The sequence below is a fragment of the Cupressus sempervirens genome, chromosome 3, assembly GCF_028749045.1.
Source record: "Cupressus sempervirens isolate cs-2001-9-10 chromosome 3, ASM2874904v1, whole genome shotgun sequence".
Lineage (NCBI taxonomy): Eukaryota > Viridiplantae > Streptophyta > Pinopsida > Cupressales > Cupressaceae > Cupressus > Cupressus sempervirens.
Genome location: NC_143120.1, coordinates 997,957,700 through 997,979,151, shown reverse-complemented (window position 1 = coordinate 997,979,151; position 21,452 = coordinate 997,957,700). Strand labels below are relative to the sequence as shown.

At 38.0% G+C, this 21,452-nt stretch overlaps 1 protein-coding gene across 3 annotated transcripts in view; it reads right to left on the bottom strand.

Moving 5' to 3' along the window:
• The window catches only part of LOC149570112 (uncharacterized), a 122,165-nt gene that overhangs the window by 33,431 nt on the left and 67,282 nt on the right, over window positions 1-21,452 (bottom strand). For all 3 annotated transcript variants that reach the window (XM_089822771.1, XM_089822770.1, XM_089822772.1), the window contains exons 2-3: window positions 18,314-18,519; window positions 380-492 (exon numbers count right to left, since the gene is read on the bottom strand). In XM_089822771.1, the coding sequence (XP_089678897.1) occupies window positions 380-492; window positions 18,314-18,519 (319 nt within the window). The remainder of the gene's footprint in view (window positions 1-379; window positions 493-18,313; window positions 18,520-21,452) is intronic.

Here is a 21,452-nt window from a genome sequence, read left to right as displayed (position 1 = left end):
ACCCAGCTACCATGTTATAGAGAAGGGAATCATTATATTGGTCTATAGATGGATAGTGTCTACTTGGAAAGTTTGCAGTAGTGAAAGTACTTTCCCTGTGTAAAACCATCATAGACATTACCAAACATGATCCAGTAACACCTTTACAGCTTAATAGGGTTGCATTGCATATTAATAGCTGCTTATATACATCAATGACACACGTTCCTTCTATTTGTTAATTATGTCATAAAGAAAGTGTGCAAGAAAAACTTTCAGGAGTCAAAAGCATTGTTACACACCAGTTCTTAGAAAACACTACAGAACCAAAAAACATCATGCATTGACACAACCCAATTTTACATCAACATATCAAATTTTAAATGGTGAAACATTATACCTTCAGTAACAGCCATTCAAAGTCAGTCATACCAAAGCAAGCATGATGGTTTCTCTTGAGAGTAAGAAGGGATTGACCATCCATAGCTTCCTTTTCAAAAATCTGCAGATATTCTACATACAACAAGTATTAAATCAAACATTTTGGGTAAAGATGCACACTAAAAGCCTCCTTAAAGCAAATCATGGTCATTCTCAAAGAAACGTCACCAAGCAAACTAAGGAAAAACAATTAAAGTCAGGTGATTTTTGGTTCAAGTTTTGAAATGCTATTTGTTTCATATGGATTTTGATCAAATATGTAGATACAGCAGTGATGATTCAACTGTTCGATGGACAGAAAAGAAAGAGTAACCATTGTGCTTAGAATTTTTTCTGGATTTGATTGTGTTACTGTTTTTGGCATCAACATTTCGGATCACACTCTGTGATCCATCATCAGGATGAAGAAAGAGAACATGAATGAAAGTAACCATTGTATCAAGTATTAAATCTACATTTTGGATGAAGGCACCGATAGGAATCCTCCATTAAACAAATCTTAGTCATTCTCAAAGTAACTTAACCGAGCAAATTAAGCAATAACAATTAACATCGCTAATTTTTGGTTTGGATTTTGAAATGCTATTTGTTTCAGATGGATTTTTATTAAATACATAGACGTAGTAATGATCAACTGATCAACAAACCCAAAGAAAGTACAACTTCTTAAATCTCATATCTTGAAAGATTAAAAAAACACATGACAAGACCATTAAGATGAGTTTCTAAATCATTTGACATATGCAGACACAAACATGTCCTTTTCTGAGAAATATTAAAGAATAAACAGATGTACAGAATCATAAAAAATGTATTATGTAACATAAATTCTTTCAAAACAATTCTTCAAAAATATGATACATTTTATCATAGCAAATCAAAAGCCATTCATTAATCTATGTAAGAGCTGCTTCTTAAAAAGCTATTAATCAAGTGATCTAAATTAAGTTGGTAGTCTATGGTACCATAAACTAGTTGACGAACTTAATGCATTATTATAAACAATAATTAAACAAAACTCGAACAAAAAGTAATTGACAATTACTAAATTGCTGAACAATGTAGATTCTTACTTCAACCTAAAGCTTTATAGTATGGGCAAACTCTGTATAAGAGATGTAAGCCTTTTACTATTTTATAGCTTTACAATATAAACAAGAAAAACTCATTGAAGATTGTAAATTAGGGTTCTTCGTGAGAACCAGTAACTATGCATGATAGTGAGCTATGATCTCCCTATAAGTTAAAATTGATAATTGGATAAGGGCAAACTTATTAAAAAAATATGAAAGTTTGATGTTGTGATGCCCACCCCTAGGAGATATGTCCCCGTCGAGGTTTTGATCATTTTGATAATGATATTGAGACATTTCCTTATGATGTAATGATGCTACAATAGGCCTTGATTATGATTCGTAGATGGACATTAATTTTTTACTATCAAATGAATGTTGATGATTACATTTTTCAAGGATGATTATTCTAGTAACGTGGATAACTTTATATACATGGTTACATGATTAAGATTACATGATAGTTATGAATAATTGTTATTACATAATTGATATTGGATATGATATGGTGAATAGGTATTGTTGTAGTTGTATTAAACAGAGGAGATGAAAACTCCTTACATAGACTTATGGAAATGATGTTTCTAAAAGAAACAATCATGAATTAAAGACAAAAATAGAAACTATCTAATAAACTAAGGACTAACTAAGATGACCATTAAAGAAACATTATAATATTCTAATGCCCTACCTTAATGGTCATCATCTAACTATTGTCTTTTGGTCACATGTTTTGCAAAACATTTTGTTGTTGCTAAGAACTTTTCTGGATTTGTAAAATGTTAATGACCAAGAAGCCAAAATCCATCTAGAAAAGAATAGAGAAGGGTGCCCCTTCTTCAAAAAGATTTGCAAAAAGAGACAAGAGTTTTCCACTGAGATGAGTCTGTCACTAACCCTCCCAGAATCAGCAAAACATCTAACTAGAGATCATCACAAAACATCCAACCTAATGTTGGATAAATCTTGCCTAGAGATAGAGACAAACACTGAGAATAACTAGCATGATTTTGACGAAAAATCGGCAAACCTTGCAAACTTTGCAGATGAGCATGATGCCCCAAAACTGACTCCAAAAAACCACAATTTTTTGGGAGAAAAACCAGACATGGTTTTTTAGGTTAAAAATCAAGCAAAACTAGACAACAAAATCCGAGACACGAATTATAGAATACAAAGCTTTGTTTTTGAGGAAAAACAGTAAAATTCAGCATATTATTTTTGAGGAAAAAATTATAAACCCACAACGGAATCCCACGCACCTTTGAGAACTTACAGAATCATAAATTTTTGGAGGAAAATTTCTATGAAACCCCATTAGATAATTTTTTAAGGGAGAAAACTATGAAAACCATAAGAAATATTTTATGGGAAAAAACTATTAAAGCCCCATAGAAAAATATCCACATAAGACTTCGCATGGTAAAACAGCATATGCAAGAACATGCAAGCCACAAAAAACACATGCAACAAACATGGAGGTACCCATAAGAAATATTTTATGGGAAAAAACTATTAAAGCCCCATAGAAAAATATCCACATAAGACTTCGCATGGTAAAACAGCATATGCAAGAACATGCAAGCCACAAAAAACACATGCAACAAACATGGCGGTACATGCAACCTTCAAATTGTTGATGTTTGGTAGCTTATGTCGGATAAACCTATATATAATTATATGAGAGAAAAAAAAAATATATATATATATATATATATATATATAACAATGATTAAATTTCTATTATATTAATTATCTAATTAACGAATAGACATGTCTCTTCATGGCTTATTCTTGTTAGCCTACTGGATGGTTCCGGCGGTATTTTGTAGCCGACGGTCCGGCGGTGTTTTTGTAGCCGACGGTCCGGCGGTGTTTCGGTATTTTGTAGCCGACAGTCCGGCGGTGTTTCTGTAGCCGACGGTCCGGCGGTGTTTTGGTATTTTGTAGCCGACGGTCCGACGGTGTTTCTGTAGCCAACGGTCCGGCAGTGTTTTGGTATTTTGTAGCCGACGGTCCGGCGGTGTTTTGGTATTCTGTAGTCAACGGTCCGGCAGTAAATAGTTTGTAACGGATAGAATAATTATGGCCGACGGACTCCTTCGGGAAGGTTCGGCAGTAGTATTTATATCCCGTTTGGGATCATTGTAAGGCATCATTAATCTACTATTGCGAATATAATTCTGCTATTATTGTCTGTATGTGTTGACTTCTTTACCTGTACGATAAACATTTGGCGTCGTTGCCTTATGAATCTGGAAGGTGGGAGGAATGAAGATTAATGCCGAATCAGCTTAACAAGGATCGGAATAAAGCGAAGGGAAAAGATGGAATCCGTACTGCACAAGAGAATTTAATTTTGGCACAGCAAGCCGAACGCCGACGGAGATTCCAGAAGATTATCGACGGAAACCGAAGTGCGGAGGAATTATTGGAGGAGACTCGGCAGCGGGTGGAATTGGTGGAAGAAGCACGGGAGGAGTTCTTGAATTTGTGTTCGCCGAGGGAAGAAAATTCAGAAGGAAGAGCATCAACTCGCACGGCTCGCGGTGCCGACGGAGCACGAGCGTGGAGTGACCTCTTCGTCCAGGATAGACTTCCGCGGGAAACAATTTCGGAGGATCCTCCATCTTCACCAAGGTTCGCAGCTGTCGACACCTCCGGTGTAGGAGTGCAGACCGCCGGTGTGGGAGTGCAAACCTCCGGTGTGGGAGACCAGTCCGCCGGTGTGGGAGTACAGACTGCCGGTGTGGGAGTGCCGACCACTGTAGGAGTGCAAACCTCCAGAGTTATGGCGGGACCCAAAGAAAAATTGCCAAAATTTGAAGGCGATGGTACAGTCGACCCCCTCCGACATTGTAAGACATGTGAGACGATCTGGCGGGCAAATGGAATCACAAATGCCGACGAATGGGCCAGGCAATTTCCGGCAACCCTACGGGGTGTCGCGATTGATTGGTTTTCGGATATGGATCCGCAAAAGCTGGATACATGGGATAACATTAAAAATGAATTCTTGGCGAAATTTAAACTCTTGCGGGATGATAATGAAATTGTAGCGGAAATTTTCAATACCAAGCAAGGGAAGCACGAAACTGTTCTTGGCTACGCCAGAAGATTGAAAGACTTAATAAACAAAATGGAAAGCAAGCCAGCGGACGGATTGCAGAAAAGGTGGTTTGTGGACGGCCTACGCTCGAAACTGCGGAGGAAAATGAAAATTGTGCCACCGTCATCATATGTCGATGCTTACAACAGAGCCCTCGACCTTGAAAGTGCGCAGAAGATAAAGAAGAAGAAAACCAGCTCCTCTGACTCTGATGATGATGAATCCGTGGAGGATGATAGTAGCGACGACGAAGGTAGTAACAAAAAGGTTCGTGCCTTACAGAAGGATATGGTTCGAATGATGAAGGAGTTTAAAAATATGCAAAAAGAGCCAAAAGGTAATGAATTGTGGTGCACGGAATGTAAGACCGACGGTCATACTAAAGGATCGTGTCCGAAGAACCAATTCTGTGACATCTGTCAGATCATGGGCCATTCGACAAAGGAGTGCCCCTTTAACATGAAGACAAGAGGATCTCCGCAGGTGTTTCTCACACAGGAGGCTTCCCCGTCGGGTAGTAGCGGAAACACGAATACCGCCGGTGCTACATCTGGAGGATACAAGAATAATAACAAAGGGCAAAATAATAACAATAATAATGGAAGCCGAAGTCGAACTCAGTATGATGCAAACGGACGGCCGATCGTTCAATGCCGAGCATGTAATTTGTGGGGTCATTTTGCGCGGGATTGTACAGCGGCAAACACACCGAAATTATTATGCAGATGGTGCAGACCCGGCGATCACGAAGATTCCAAGTGTCCAAAGGCTGGAGTAAACTTGATCACTGTTGGCACGGATGTAGAGGAGGTTCTGGCAATTACACGGAGGCAAGCGGAGGAAAAGAGAAAAGTGGGGGAAGCACAGGCGGACATTGCAAAGGCATCGTCGGCGGGGACATCTCAGTTGAAGGATATCACCGGCACCTTGGCAAGGAACTTTGCAGAACAAAACATTGTACGACAGATCTTACAAACGGAGATACCGGTCAAGATAAGTGACCACCTTCTCACAATGCCCTAGTTACGGACGGCCATTTTGAATCATACACAGTTTCCGAAAGCAACGGAGGACATAGGAAGGGACAGTAGGGAAGCGACGGCAACAGACCCAATGCTGCTGGCACTCACCTCCAGACAGCATCCAGCGGTCGCCGAAATGGGGATTTTGGGAAATGTTTTGACAGAGACAATTGTTGACGGAGGGTCCGGCGTGAATGTCTTGCCTGAGGATACTTGGAAGAAGTTGGGAAAGCCGACGCTGTGGCCACCTACATTCCAGTTACTCACGGCGGACCAGCACGGGATCAAACCGTTGAGAACCTTAAGGGCACAAACGGTAACTATTGGTACGCAACCATTTTTATTGGATTTTGTGGTTATTCCATTGAAAAGAAAAGGATATGATGCTATTTTGGGACGAGATTGGTTGGTGCAAGCAAAAGTAAAACATGATTGGAAACGCAATACCCTATCAATGGAGCGCGGAGGCAAAAGATTCATAATTGACCTACACACGCAAATGGTTGACGAGGAGGCAGCATTGTCAGATTCTGATAGTGAAGGCGAGAGTGATGATGAAGGAAAGAGGAGAATGGAACCGGATGAAGAAGGAGTATTGAGATTTGACGGAGGATCGAATGACGATGACCTGAACTTGGTGAATGGCCTTTACCACTGGTAGATAGAAGACTACGAACTCTTTCCGAGCTGCAATATGTTAACGGTCGACGAAGATGAGAAAAAGGAGGAAAACGAATGTCCGCAGGAATGCAGGGAAGCGGAAGAAGGAAAAGCTGCCAAGGCTGAAGCTGAGGGGAAGAACATATAGTCTGAACACAGAAAAACGAAAAATCCCACTGTCCAGTACATGGTGAATGGACCGCGCGGAAAGAAAAGGTTACACCGCAGCATAAAATTAGTGGAAGGGCACCAACAACAAGGAAATAATACAGTTGCGCGACGACTGTAGGCACAGTGGGCGACGGGGTTGGCACAGAACAAATGTAAGGCGTACGACAGTCAAAATGAAATCAAAGTGAAAATGTTTAGGGGCAGATGGTTTGGACCATATCAGATTCGAAAGGTCGGCAACAATGGAGCGATCAGATTATCAACTTTGGACGGGCAAAAGGTACCTCCGGCAGTCAACAGATCCAAATTCAAAAACTATGGTGCCAGGAAGACTCCGTCGCTGTCACAGGATGGCCACCCGACTCCGTTGTCGTTGCAGAATGGCGACGCCTGGAGGCAAAATGGAGGTACCTCTGTTATTTGATTTCTTTTAGGAATAAATTTGAAAAAAAAAAAAAAAAAAAGCTGCGGAAAGGCCTCGCGGGCAAGTCAGACCCCGCGGGCAGCACCTGCCGAAAGCCCCGCGGGCAAGTCAGACCCCGCGAGCAGCACCTGTCGGAGGCCCCACGGGCAACACCTGCAGGAGGCCCCGCAGGCAACACCTACCGGAGGTCCCGCGGGCAAGTCTACCCGCGGACAACACCAAACGGAGGCCCCGCGGGCAACAGCTTTCGCGAAGAAAATAAAGCCCCGCGGGCGACGGAGAAGAAATAAAGCTCCGTGGGCGTTTGGGAAGACGGAAAAGCTTCCGCTGAAGAAACGCCTGAAGCAAATGTTGTCTCAGGGGACGCAATCATTGTCAAATTTGTAGGGTTCAGCTTTGGAAATTTTTAAGCAAATGCAGCAAGCAAGCGATCTCCAAGCCAACGGTAAATTCAGAGCCATGAAACAGGGTATGGAAATTCTTTGACGCACAGTTGGAAATTGGTTTTTGTCAAGCTCTAGTTTCACACAGGCAGATAAGGGCGTCTCAATTGAGGGGGTTGTCTCGTTTAGTTCTTCTTACAAAAGTGCACAGAAGTTTATGAGTGGGTAGTGGCGATCAGCGAAAATTTGATCACGAAGGAAGAGAGAGGAATTGAAACTAATGATCCGTGGGGAGAATAGGAAGGCCGCGGGCGATGCCAGGAAGGTCGCGGGTGAGGACAGAAAGGCCGTGGAGTAGGACACGGGCGCTAGTCGGAGGTTCAGTACCTATAATAAAAAAAAAAAAAAAAAAAAAACGTCGACAGAATCAAGTTGTTCAGAATGAGTGACAGATGATGCCAAAGGGAAGGGGATGCATCCGTGGTTGCCAGAAAGAGTGCAGAATCGGCAGATAATGACAGAAATGGGGTGATCCGTGCATTTCTGTGTGGGTTGCGAAGTGTTAATCTGGTCTTGGCGGACCCGGGGCGCTGCCCCTCGACCCCGCCGAGGGCGTTGCCCCCTAGACCCCCAGTCGTGGCGGATATTAGTCGTGGGAGTCTGACCAGTTGAGAAGAGTTGAAGTTGCTGCAGGCATGGACTTTCTGTGTACCAGAGGCAGTGGGAGCAAGTGTTGGCTGTGAGGCTGTCTTGGTGGATGCGTAGAGAGCTCGGGAGGAGCTGATCATCCAGTTGGAGGTAGTATAGCAACACTTGGCTCAGGGTACTGAGGAATTGAATGCTGCAGGCATGGACTTTCTGTGTACCAGAGGCAGTGAGAGCAAGTGTTGGCTGTGAGGCTGTCTTGGTGGATGCGTAGAGAGCTCGGGAGGAGCTGATCATCCAGTTGGAGGTAGTGCAGCAACACTTGGCTCAGGGTACTGAGGAATTGAAAACAGAGAAAGCAGCACAGGTGGCTATCAAGGTCAGCTTGAGGAGACAGTATTGTGTTAGCAAAGGCTACAGATGTAACGGGATGAATGTGGAAGTGATGTGGCAGAAGTAGATTTCTCTTGTTGTAGTCTCTTTGTTAATGTATTTTTCTTGTTAATTTGTCTCAAATATTTTATCAGTCGTCAGGAGACGACTTTTCTTTTTGGGGGGGATGGTGTTAGCCTACTGGATGGTTCTGGCGGTATTTTGTAGCCGACGGTCCGACAGTGTTTCTGTAGCCGACGGTCCGGCGATGTTTTGGAATTTTGTAGCCGACGGTCCGGCAGTGTTTCTGTAGCCGACGGTCCGGCAGTGTTTTGGTATTTTGTAGCCGACGGTCTGGCGGTGTTTCTGTAGCTGACGGTCCAGCGGTGTTTTGGTATTTTGTAGCCGACGGTTTGGCGGTGTTTCTGTAGCCGACGGTCCGGCGGTGTTTTGGTATTTTGTAGCCGACGGTCCGGCGGTGTTTCTGTAGCCGACGGTCCGGCAGTGTTTTAGTATTTTGTAGCCAACGGTCCGGCGGTGTTTTGGTATTCTGTAGCCGACGGTCCGGCGGTAAATAGTTTGTAACGGATAGAATAATTATGGCCGACGGACTCCTTCGGGAAGGTTCGGCAGTAGTATTTATATCCCGTCTGGGATCATTGTATGGCATCATTAATCTACTATTGCAAATATAATTCTGCTATTATTGTCTGTATGTGTTGACTTCTTTACCTGTACGGTAAACAATTCTCAATTTAAATAAGAGGTCGCTGCCCTTTGAAAAACACATACCAAAGTATAATCCAGTGCTTAGTACATCTGCAATGATTCTCAGAAAAATAACATGGTATCAGAGCCTAATTGCAAATGTCAAACGTGTAGAGGACTGGAAGGAAAAGTGTTTTATGGAATGGATATGCTAAATAAATTTTTGGAAGTTTTGTGTCAAATGCAAGTGGAAAGCATGGAGCCTGACTCTGTTATAATGACGAGTCTTCTTCTTGCATGTATGATGTTGTCACCTGTAGTTCTTGGAATAGAAATTCATGGATTCGTTGTTAGAAGAGAATTAGAAATTTAGATCCGCTAGAGTAAGTAATTTTTAGGGATTTTCCGAAAAGCGACTTGCAATGAGCAGGTTGGACTGTGGAGAATTTGGAATCCTGCAAAAACACAACATTATTTCACTGCGACATTAGAAGCCTCGTGACGTGGAGATTGGACCCTCAAAAATAGTGTCCTCCAAGGAGACAACAACAGGGAAATTTCAAAATAGAATCATTACTCATTCTAGAAATATATAGACAACAACAGCGATATTTCCATGAAGAGTCTCAACATGGTTTAGGAACTACAAAGTCCCACTATGAAGCTACAATTGTATTGAGTTCAGAAAATGTGCTTTCACGGATTTGTCGTTGGAATATGGGAGAATATGTGAACACTGTGGACAAATTATGTAGCCCAATTTCTACGATTACCTTCGTGCCCGCGGGACCAAATGGAAAGAATTCTACTTTCTAAGAATCTTTATTGACCGAAATAGGGAGGTACTGAACATGCATATATAAGATGAGGAAGTAAAGATCCCTGTTTGTGCCAAATGAAATTCATGAGATGCATGCTCTAAACATGAATGCAGATTAGACACTAAAATTGTGTGCAAAATGCCTCAAAATGCCATCACATATAAAGAATGCAAGTAATGCTTTCATGAAAAGATTTTAGAAATGTTCGATCAGGTGCAATAAATCGGTGTTGCAAACAATGGCATTTGGGGTGCAATGTAATACTTTCTCATGAGATTAAGTTTTATTATAAGTCAACATTCTCCAAACTTATGTAAGATAAGAACCCGCAAATGGAGTATGGGTGTCTATTAAACTATAAAAGTTGTGCCAAAGTATTATAGTTGGAGGTGATGGAAATCCGCAAAGGAAGGGTCCCTTTAGGCACAAGGCAATACACAAATGATGATTAGGCATGTATACCGACAAAATTGCACATCGCTATTATGCAATTAGACACCGATTGATGGAGGAAAATTTTCTTGTCTCACACTATTTTGGATCAGCTATTAATCTACATGAGCAGATCTTCCATTACAGGGAGCGGCAACAAAGAGAGTTAAAAAGAGAAAACTATTTAGAATAGGTAAGAACTTAGTAATTCGACCCTCTAAAATACATGCAACAGAAGATAGGTTGAATAATTACTATTACTATGTCAGCGAATAAGAGCCAGGTTATCAGGCAAAGACATGTAATCGGCCATTAGAAAAGTGATCGAAAAAGAGTTGAACACTTGCCTTATTATGGTAGTCATCGAGCAAGCACAATAAGGCAAGCAAGAATAAGGATAATGATACTTGTGAAAACGAAAAACCATTCCATGGCAAAGGGAAGATCGGTGGTCTTAGGAAAAACGTAGTAGAGATGCCAGCGACAGCACAATTGGTGACCACAAGAGTTTCTAATACCTCACGTGGAAGAGAAAATTAAATATGATAGAATTAATTTGGGATATGGAGAACACATTGGACTTCATGAGTCAAATCATGTACTATGTGATGGCAAAAAAAGAAAGAAATACCCCCTGGTCATTGCATACATATCAAAAGATGTGACTTATGTAAGGAAAGATTGTTTTATAAATTAAATAGACACAGACTTCATAGTTATAACATGGAATGAGGAACAAGGAATCCCAATAAGGTAAAGGAATTTGATGAGACGTGGGCCTCATTAAGGTAATGTGGTTAGGTATATTTTTTATTGTTATGAAATGTTATTAATAAATGTTATATTGTTTATATATAGAGGGATGAAGTTGTACACATGTATAATATTAGAAAATATCTACTAGATCATGTGTATATAGATGATTATTTAAATGCTCTTATAATATTATAATATTATTGAGAATAATTATTAAAGGCAAATTTTATTATAAGAGCTATTTGCCTTGATCTTTTCTTGTGAGTATGTTTTTGTAGAAAGGAGATTGAGATTCAGCGGGAGTGTGACACTTTGCTATAGGCATGTTTGGATAAGAAGCTCTTAAGATTGATGTTTGAAGGGAGTCTGACACATTCATATGAAGGAGCGGATAGAGGATATGTTTTAGTTGATCCTTGAAGATCTTGATCATATCAAACTCCGAGGGTGTTTTGACTTCATGTAAGCATTTGGTATCATTTGTATGACTGCATGATTTAATGGGCCTACCCCATGAGGAAGTGACGACTTCCAAACGATCATCACTTGTATTTGCAGAAATTATTAAAAGATGACAATCTTACAATAACTTAATTTTCTATTACAATGGATATCTTACAATGTCTATGCAGGTCATGATAGATTATACTTTGCATGGTAGATGTTTATATGGTAAGCATTATGAGAATGTGTGTGCACATACCTTATAAACATTTCTTTGAGTACATGGTGAATGTAATGCAAATTGATGTTCTGGAGGCCATTACACTCAGTACTTGGTGAGTATCATGCAAGTTGATATTCAAGAGACCATTACTCACAGTACTTGATGAATATCTTGCATCTTGACATTCTGGAGGCCATTACTCAAAGAGTATTTGGTGAATATCATATGTTGATATTCTGTAGACCAATACTAAAATGTGATTTCAAGATGGTGAATATCATATGTTGATATTTTGCAGACCATTACCTTATTGAGTACATGGTGAATACCGAGTGTTGATACTCTAGAGACCATTACTCAAGAGTATTAGGTGAATATCGTATGTTGATATTCTGAAGGCCAATACTCATGATATCAAATGTGATAACAAAATGGTGAATACCTTCTGACCAAAGATATCTTTAAAATTTGTCATTCCTAATATTATCAATGGTGTAATATGTCTTGTGTTTATCCTCCCTAGCTAAGAGGGAGTGTTGATGTTTAGTAGCTTCTGTCGGATAAACCTATTATAATTATATATGAATATAATTTATATATATAAGTTTATTATTATATGATAGAAATTTATATATATATATATAACAAAAATTGTATTATATTAATTATCTCATTAATGAATAGACATGTCTCTTCATGACTTATTTTCAATTTAAATAAGAGGTCGTTGTCATTCGGAAAATACATACCAAAATATAATGGCAATGTTTAGTACATCTACAGCGATCCTCAGATAAATAACAAGAACATCAGAGATTTTTGCCCAAACCAAGAAATCATACAATCAAAACCCTCAACTAGGCTTGCAATTTTTAGCAAAAATCTTCAAAACCAAACCACAAATTTCATAAAAACAACCTCTAACAATTTTTATTTCAAAAAAACCAAAAAAAATATTTTTGGAAAAAAAAATCCAAATCAAAAGAGGCTCAAATTTTTCTTAAAAATTTCACCAAATTTTATGAAAGCCCATCGACCCGCTCTGATACTATATTATGGTAAATCATGTTGTTGATGTATTAAACAAAGGAATGAAAACTACTTATATAGATTTACAAAAACAATGTTTATTAAAGATACAATCCTGAACTAAAGATGGAAATAGAAACTACCTAATAAACTAAAGACTAAGATGGCCATTAAAGAAGTATTATAATATTATAATAAGATAGAGATTGTATTATGGATGGAATTGTATGATTGAGATGGTTAGATAGTGATATATGATTTAGTGTTGTATCATTCTTTTTGCTTCAGCTATATTTATTATCTTGTTGGACTAATACATACTCTGTGTGCAGGTGACCCATGACCAATGGGAAGAGAAGATGATATGGTGACCTAGTGTGTTAGCCAGTGACACCAACCTAGCCTGATATGTTGTTGATGTATTAAACAAAGGAAATGAAAACTCCTTGTATAGATTTACAAAGACAATGTTTATAAAAGACAAAATCATGAACTAAAGACAGAAATAGAAACTACCTAATAAACTAAAGACTGAGATGACCATTAAAGAAATATTATAATATTCTAATACGATAGAAATTGTATTATGGATGGAATTGTATGATCAAGATGGTTAGATAGTGATATATTTATTATCTTGTTGGACTAATACATACTCTAAGTGCGCAGGTGACCCATGACCAACGAGAAGGGGAGATGATATAGTGACCTAGTGTGTTAGCTAGTGACATCGACCTCGCCTAATGGAGGACCAAGATCTTGTATTGATGTCAATGTGGCATTCAATGATGTTCATATTTGCTATTTGAGTGTGACTTCTTGTTCACGCTATCTATTTTGTAAAGTACCTTAATGTACGTGCAAGTCATAATATGAGTGGAATGTGTCCATGTGTTTATTGTTGTATACGATTATATGTTGGCATGAGATTAATGTTGTTATACTTTTAATTTGCATGTAATGAGACATTTTCATCCTAAACATGTGCCCCTAACCTCTCAAGTCCTAGGGCTAGGGGTTAGGAACATTTTAAGATTATAAAAATGAGTGAATCAAGAGGTGGACATCTTTTTATGGGGCATTTTGGTGACAAGTTGAACTAAATGGATAAGGTGATGTGAGAAGAGGAAAGGTGATCGGAGACAAATGGAGGTAAGTTGAGAGATGGTAAGATTGGTGTGAAGTAGTGGGTTTGCTCATACATGTGGGAGCAAGTGGTAGAATTTAAGGACAAATTACTAAGTTTGAGAATGAGGACAGAAAGCATTCTAGGAAGGCTTGAGAATTTAGGAGAAAGGTGTTTTCCATGGAACTGTCTACGGTAACCACTTCTAGTATCTTGTACTTGTTGTTTACTATAAGATATATTTTTATTCTTAGCAAAGAAAAGTTCATCCATTAATCTACATTAAAACTACTCTCTAAAGATCTATTAATCAAACAAATCTTATTTTTGATAATTATGATGTGTCGAATCATTATGTGTGTGTACACACACACGCATGTATATATAGACATACACACACACACATGTATGTATGTATGTATCAATAAATATTGTTCAGGGTGTTGTTCTAAAAGACATAATAACCTTTGAAGCCTTTATAATTAGAAATTCTGCATTCATATTAACTTCTGTATGATGACATAGAATGAGATTGTATACAAGTTGATTAGATGCACGAACAAGAAGCTAAGAACATTCCTTTCACAAGAAGTAACAACGTACCAACATAACCCAAAATATTTAAACAATAAAAAAAAATTAATGGACCATGGCTCAAACTTATTGGGTTTAGAGTGTTCGCATACATGAAAGGAAGAAATAGAAGTTGCAGTCTGGTGCTTATAATGTATATCAAATAAGTTTCCTATAAGAGGTAATTTGGCCATGGCCCAAGGCAACCATGCCATGGTGCTACCACTCTCAAAGAACACAAATATATTATAGAGTATGCGAACTGAGCATGAGTTATTTTCAACAATATATTATAGAGTATGCCTTCCCAAGCATGAGTTATCTTCAGAGGTTAGCCTATAATCAATGGTCCCTGTAGGTTGATTTGGTGATTGGGGAACCAATTTGAAGGTGTTCTATGGCTCCTTAGCTAATCTTTAGGAGCTCATTTTAGTATTATTCAGCTCAGACTCATTTCATTTGTGGTGTGCCTTCCGGAGATCATTCAAGGCACTTAGATTTACACTTACTATTTTTAGTAAGTAAGTTGGATGTTTTGCTCATACTTACTATTTAGAATAAGTCAATGGGGTGATCAATTGGCATCATATTTATATTTGGAAAATGGATGGATTATTCCTAAGAGTTGATATTAGCAATTATCAAGAGTTTAATGATTTAAGTTATTAAAGTTCAAATGAGTTTAACTTCAATAAAAATTATATTAAATGACTTAATGATATGGCAATGTAAAAGAGGTTAACGTGTATTTAAGTCGTTTTCATAAAGTAACTTTATTCTGGCACCTAGGGAGTTAAAAATTTTAACTAATTCAATAAAGTTTTTATGGAGATATATGCCAACATTGGGAGATATAAGGTAAATATACAATTAATTTATAAGGTGGAATTAAGTTAAATTATATAAGGAGTCACTTTATTGTTACTCCCAATTGCAAGTTAATATGAATATTAGAAGGGAAATTTCTAATAAAGAGTTTTCAGAAACTTTATGAGAGGATTATACAAGGAGATTTGAGGAAGTCATTTATTTATTTGTTGTTTATTTTTATTTTAATGGGTAATGGACTGAAGCCGAGATTAATTATTACTTTTTAAGATTAATTGTTTTTTTTTATTGAGATTAATTATTATTATATGTTAAGCTTCAGTACAATCAAACCTAAGACCTCTCAGATAAGAGGCTCGCAACTCACCATTTTGCTGTAGGCTATTGCCTAGCTTTGAGAAAATCATTTGATATACTTGGTTTTGTTTAATTTCTCTCTACAAAACTTGAGAGCATTGCCTTACATTTCTAGGAAATCTGAGGATGGAAACCCTTCAATTTTCTCGGTTGTATGGACAAACACCCTTTCAACCTATTGAGTGGATCCATTCCAGAATTCATATTGAGCTTATTGCAGGTCGGAGGCAAAACATTTCAGTTTGGGACAGCTTTGGACATATTTTGTCATCAAGGTTGCAGGCAAGCATGTGAGCGTTTTTGGTACAAGTTTTAAGGGTTTTCATGGTGAAAATCTAATTATAAAAGTGACTGAAATTTATATCAGAGGTCTGCAATTTTATTACAGTCGAAGGTTAATGGTTGTTTTGTCACTTTTTGAGAGCTACAAGTTCATTGGTTCACCCCTTCCCCTAGCAACCTCATTCTAGGATTTAGCCGTTTGGATTTGTGGAGTTTTGATCAACATTAAAGAAGGGCTTATTCCAGCTTTACATCAGTCATTAATCCATCATTATTGGAGCAGCCGGAAAGTGGGTTATTCATCGCAAGGACTTGAGCAATAATGGTTGGAGTTCGGATGAATTGAAAATTTAGTTCATTGGATGCAAAGGTCTGAAAATATACATATCAGACCACCATTTTGTGAACAGACTTCAATATTTTAACGTAATTACCACCTTGCTCTGATCTAGGTATGCTCTAAGTGTTTTATTATTTAATCTGGGTTATATGTATTGTTGTTATTTTATTAATAGGTCATTACCAGCAATATGTGCTTGTTAATTTGTTATCTTTTGATCTACATTGCATGGCAATATCATAAATGAAAATATAACAACAATAACCCAATCCAAACTCCATAACCCAAACTCGAAAACAAAACCTAGATATTTGCATGCAAAGTGTTTAACAAAATTTTAAATCTACCTAACTGAAAAATTCAGGGTAGAATAAGCAGGGATTCTTACAGTACTATTGGTCTTTCACAGAATTATCATTTTTTCAAGTAGCAAACTTATCAGGTATTGGTGTTTGCCCATATTTTTGAGCAGTCCTAGGATGAAAATTTCTTTGAATATTTTGCCTCCAATAAAGCAATAACCTTAAACTGCTTCAATATCATCAGAAACTTTGGTTGTGTCACTCATTTTAGTACTCCAGACTGGTTTCAAACTTCCAACAGCATGAAGATTCAAAGTATGTCCTTTGTGTCATATCTAGTTGTTTGTAGCAAGATTAACTCCTAAACCTTTCCAATATTTATCTTCAAGAATTTGACACATAGATACATATATATAGAGTTGTTCCAATTTTTATTCATCAACTGATTTTTTACTTTTTACCACAGTGTGAGGTTGTCTATTGAAACTGCTGTGGTACATTACTAAGGAACTAAATCAGCTGACCATAGTGACCTCAATTTCACTACTGGATTGAATTCTGTCCTTTCCCCCTTAAAAATAAAAGGCTAAATCGGCACTCAGTGCTCTGGCTAGTCCAGGCCATTCTCCATACTGTGTGCCAGAGAGAACAACTGGGGCTTAGAAAGTCATAACTGGTGAAGATTTCTGGATTTTTAATTTTAAGACAGATCTTGTAACTGTTTGGATTTCCCTTGGACTTCTTTGGCTGCCACTCTTACTCCTCAAGCTGTCTCCCAAGACTGCTCAGGCTCATAATGGAAAATTTGGTCTAATAGGGCTTATATCAACTTCCACCCTCGCACTAACAAGGTGGAAAAAACGGAGGATGACAAGTGACCATATTATTAGTCTCATTAGTCAACACAGGTAGAGCTATATTTTCAATCCAATCAAATTCATCCTCAATTCCTGATACTGCCAGTAGACAATCAAACTATTCAACAGTGCATTGCACGCATTTGCAATCAGTCTGCTTATGCTTGCAGCAGCTCCAGACAAAACAACAGGGTAAAAGAAGCCCTCTGAATTTTTCTTGCTGTCTGCTCTGTTGGATTTAGAAATTTTCATATTGTCTGTTACTATTTTTGGTTAATGGAACTGTGCAGTGGTTGGTGCAGTGCTCTCTCAGGGTTGTTTATGGCATCTGTGGTATTTTGGTATTTTTCACAGTTCTTTTATGAAACTGTTGGAGATCTGGATATTTGTTTGCTTCAGTTATGTTAGGTGAGATTGTCAGTTAGGTATGGTCTCAGGAGAGCTTGAAGGGTCTTATCTCTCTCTCTCTCTCTCTCTCTCTCACCCATGTGTACCAAAAATTGAAGAAAAACAACTTCCTATGAAAATCCTTTAAAATAAGTAGTCATACAAGCTTCAATTCCAAGGAAAGGTGTAAGCTTTTCATCCTCAGCTTACCTTTTTATTGTGCCTAAATGTGCTTGTTCATTCAGAGTCGAATATAGGAATGCTCAAATCTACAATAATTGACAGCAAGTATTGTCCATGAATATTAAAGGTCTAGATGATGAGCAATCACAATGAAATACTAGATGGCAGAAATCTTTGAAGATGAATAACTAAAGCATGGTTTCTATAGATAGTTCCAATACAAAATGTTACATGTTCTTTTATTATTTCAGAAAACAACAGAAATGTATAAAGCTAACTTCAACTGAGTGAAAACCATTTCTGTACTTTCTGTCAAACAACAATCCAAAAAAAGATGGTTAATTAATTGGGCCATCAGAATAGAAAAAGCTATATGCATAACTCACCCTCCATTCGGTTTCTTTCAAAAGGAACCCTTTTTTGAAACCACATTCTGACTTGTTCAGGAGACCAGTGTCGCACAATGTTCATGTGTTCCAACTCTGAATTATGAGCATCAGTCCTTTCATTATCTGTGTCAGAGTTCTGTGATGTATTATCAACTACAAGACTTGAGTATCCACTTTGAGAAGAATCTGAGGTATTGACCTTGCTGCAGATAAGAGATAAAAACAAATTAAGTTAAAATTTATCACCTTTCATTACAAAACAATAAAATACAAATGAAATTATTCAACGCATGATAAAAGTTATACGAAAATTTGAAATTGCTTTCCTTGTGTCTATGAGGTAAAATTTTGACTGCTGTTTACAATACCAGAATTGTCTTGGGACTTATGAATGTGGGATTAAAATGCCCTTTTGTAGACTGCCTTTAATGGCAGATAAAATCTTGGCATTACAAACCCATAGACGAGTATCTTTTTTAGATAAAAACCACTTGCAAGGGAAATAAATGGAGTTATCACAAAATCGTAAGGCCGTCGCATGCTTTGAGGTTTCTCCATCATCTAGGAAACTGCAAACTTATGTAGCCATTAAAAGGTGGAAAGTACCTTCAGAGGGCTTGAAGATCAAGAGATGTGTGTCAAGCAAACAATTTTTTCTATGAGCTGTGTTGTCCTTGAATTTCAACAGCCTTAAATTTCTGTCATGTCAACTTTTTTTTCAGTCAAATTGATTTGTGTCCAAAATTTTGAATGCATTGAATCCTTGTGTCAAAGTCCAATGTACAAGGCTTGGTTTAGAAGTAATTTGAGGTTTTCCTATCATCCACAGATATAGAGAATCTGGGTAATTATTTTTCCATTTCCTTTGCTACAGGTGAAGATGAACAAAAGAACCCACGGCTGGAATTCATTTCTCACAGTTATTCAGATAAGCAGTGTAAATATCAAGTTCATTTATAAAATTGTTCCAGAAAATGACCAAATGAATTCACAATTAATCTAGAATCACCACTTTCCTTCAATGTAACATGTGAATCATTTCTTCTAGAGGGAGATAGGCCACCTGGTTGCATGTGTTCAAATGTATGTCCAATGAAGAAGTGAAATGTTAATAATCCAACTTCTTTACCACCTCAACCAAGTCTTCCTCAAGCACCCAACTCTTCAGTTAAGCAACCAAGTGAATACAATCTTAGTGACCAACTTTGAGCTACTCCGCTAAGATCTCACTACGGGATTTGCTTCAAACGGCTCCAGTTTACCAAAGGATGATTCAAGAAGCTCTTCAAAAGATCTTGCTACCTTCTTCTACTAGGCCTCTAGACGTGAATGCATGGATAGATCATAGTCAAGCGGATTCCTTGAATATCCCATTCTATCCACATAAAATGCCACCTCTAGAAATAAGGAATATAGCAGACCCACGAATGATAATTGTGTATGTTCATGGTATCGGCTTTAGGCAGACTCTTGTTGACATTGGTTCACCTCTAAATGTTTATAGGTTGGACCTGTCGATGTGAGTTTTGTTCCGCTACAACATGAAAAATCAAATACTTAAGTTCCAAGGAGAAACACCGAACACCCAATCCTCTCTCTCATGCTAAGCTTGCAAAGTAAGGTCATTAAATGACTTCAAGGTTCCTTCTTAATCCTAGACTTCACTCAGTTTATGATGTGATATGCTGGTTATCACAAAGGGACTTGTGCTATTCATTTAATGTATATCAACTCTTTCTCTTATAGATTTGGCTTTACAACGTGCAATGTAAATATAGTTTTGGTCTTCAAACCTTTTCACTTCAACTCAAACTTAAACTGGCTAACTTCTACTCATGGATGGCTTGGACTCTACTAAATGTAATCTTGCCAGCGATTCACCACCTAGGGCAAGCTTCTAAGGAAAACTCAAATGGTTTTTAAAGCAATCTCCTCTCCAATCCAATCAAATGGATGCAAACTAAATATTCAACATCAATTGAGGTTAAGTGCATTCAATCATCAGCTTACCACGCAAGGCACTTCTAATATCAGCAAGAGGCTAGTGGCCCAAATTTGTTCAAGTCAAGCATATAAAATCCACAACAAATTCCACTCAATTAAACTACTCCAACATGAAAAGAAATATACCCCAAGCAAAAGATTGAGGAAACCGTGCAACATTTCAAAGCAATATTAAGTAATGCACCATGAAAAACCAACAATGAATTATCAATTACTTTGACAAGAATCATAGCAACAACTTCATCAATTCTCTCGCTTAGCTATTATATTCTAGTCTCCTACACTACTAGCTCTCTCCTACTCTAATCTCTTTAGCTCATCTGTAGAATGGTTACAATACACTCAATATGAATTCAATGTTATCAATATCAACATAAGGAACCATTACAAAGAATAAGCATACCGAATGATTGCGAGGAAAAACAGTATTCTTTGTTGATTAACCCAAAAATCACCAATACATCATTCATGTCCCAATGTTCTTAAATAGAAGGCGGTTGGTTAGGGAGACCAACCGACGCATCCCCTTGTTACCTAACTACCCAAACCCAAAACTATCTTTAATCACATTATTGCTTTGTTATGCCCTACATTACCCCCAAAAAAAGAAGTCGTCTTTCAAATGACTTAAACACAATAACCTAAAATATTAGGCTTCTAAGTGGCCATTTTGGCTTGATGTCCATATGCATACGGACTCGTTACTTCTGCTTGGTACCCAGATATATGACCCTACTACTTTTGCCTCCTGGTGTCCGTAGGACGTATGGAATGCCCCCTCCATGTGTAGTTTTTTGCATGGTTGCATAGTCTGTATGGTGTACGACATCATTATTCCCACCTTGACATCATTATCATCCTGTCGTATGATGCTTCTTCAACTAATGCCTCCTTTCATCACATGGACCTGGTCGATGTGTCTTTGTACGGACACCTTGACCGTACAGACTAGTTTCTATCATGGTTGCTTTGTACAAACTTCGCCTTTGTCCTCCTACATATAGAATATTGCATATGAATTTTCCCAATATGTGTCATATGGAAATAATCCTCTACATAGTGCAAACTCCATCGTTTGCATATGGAAATTCTCCTCTTGAATCTGTACGTCATGCAATGTTTGCCTTCCTAC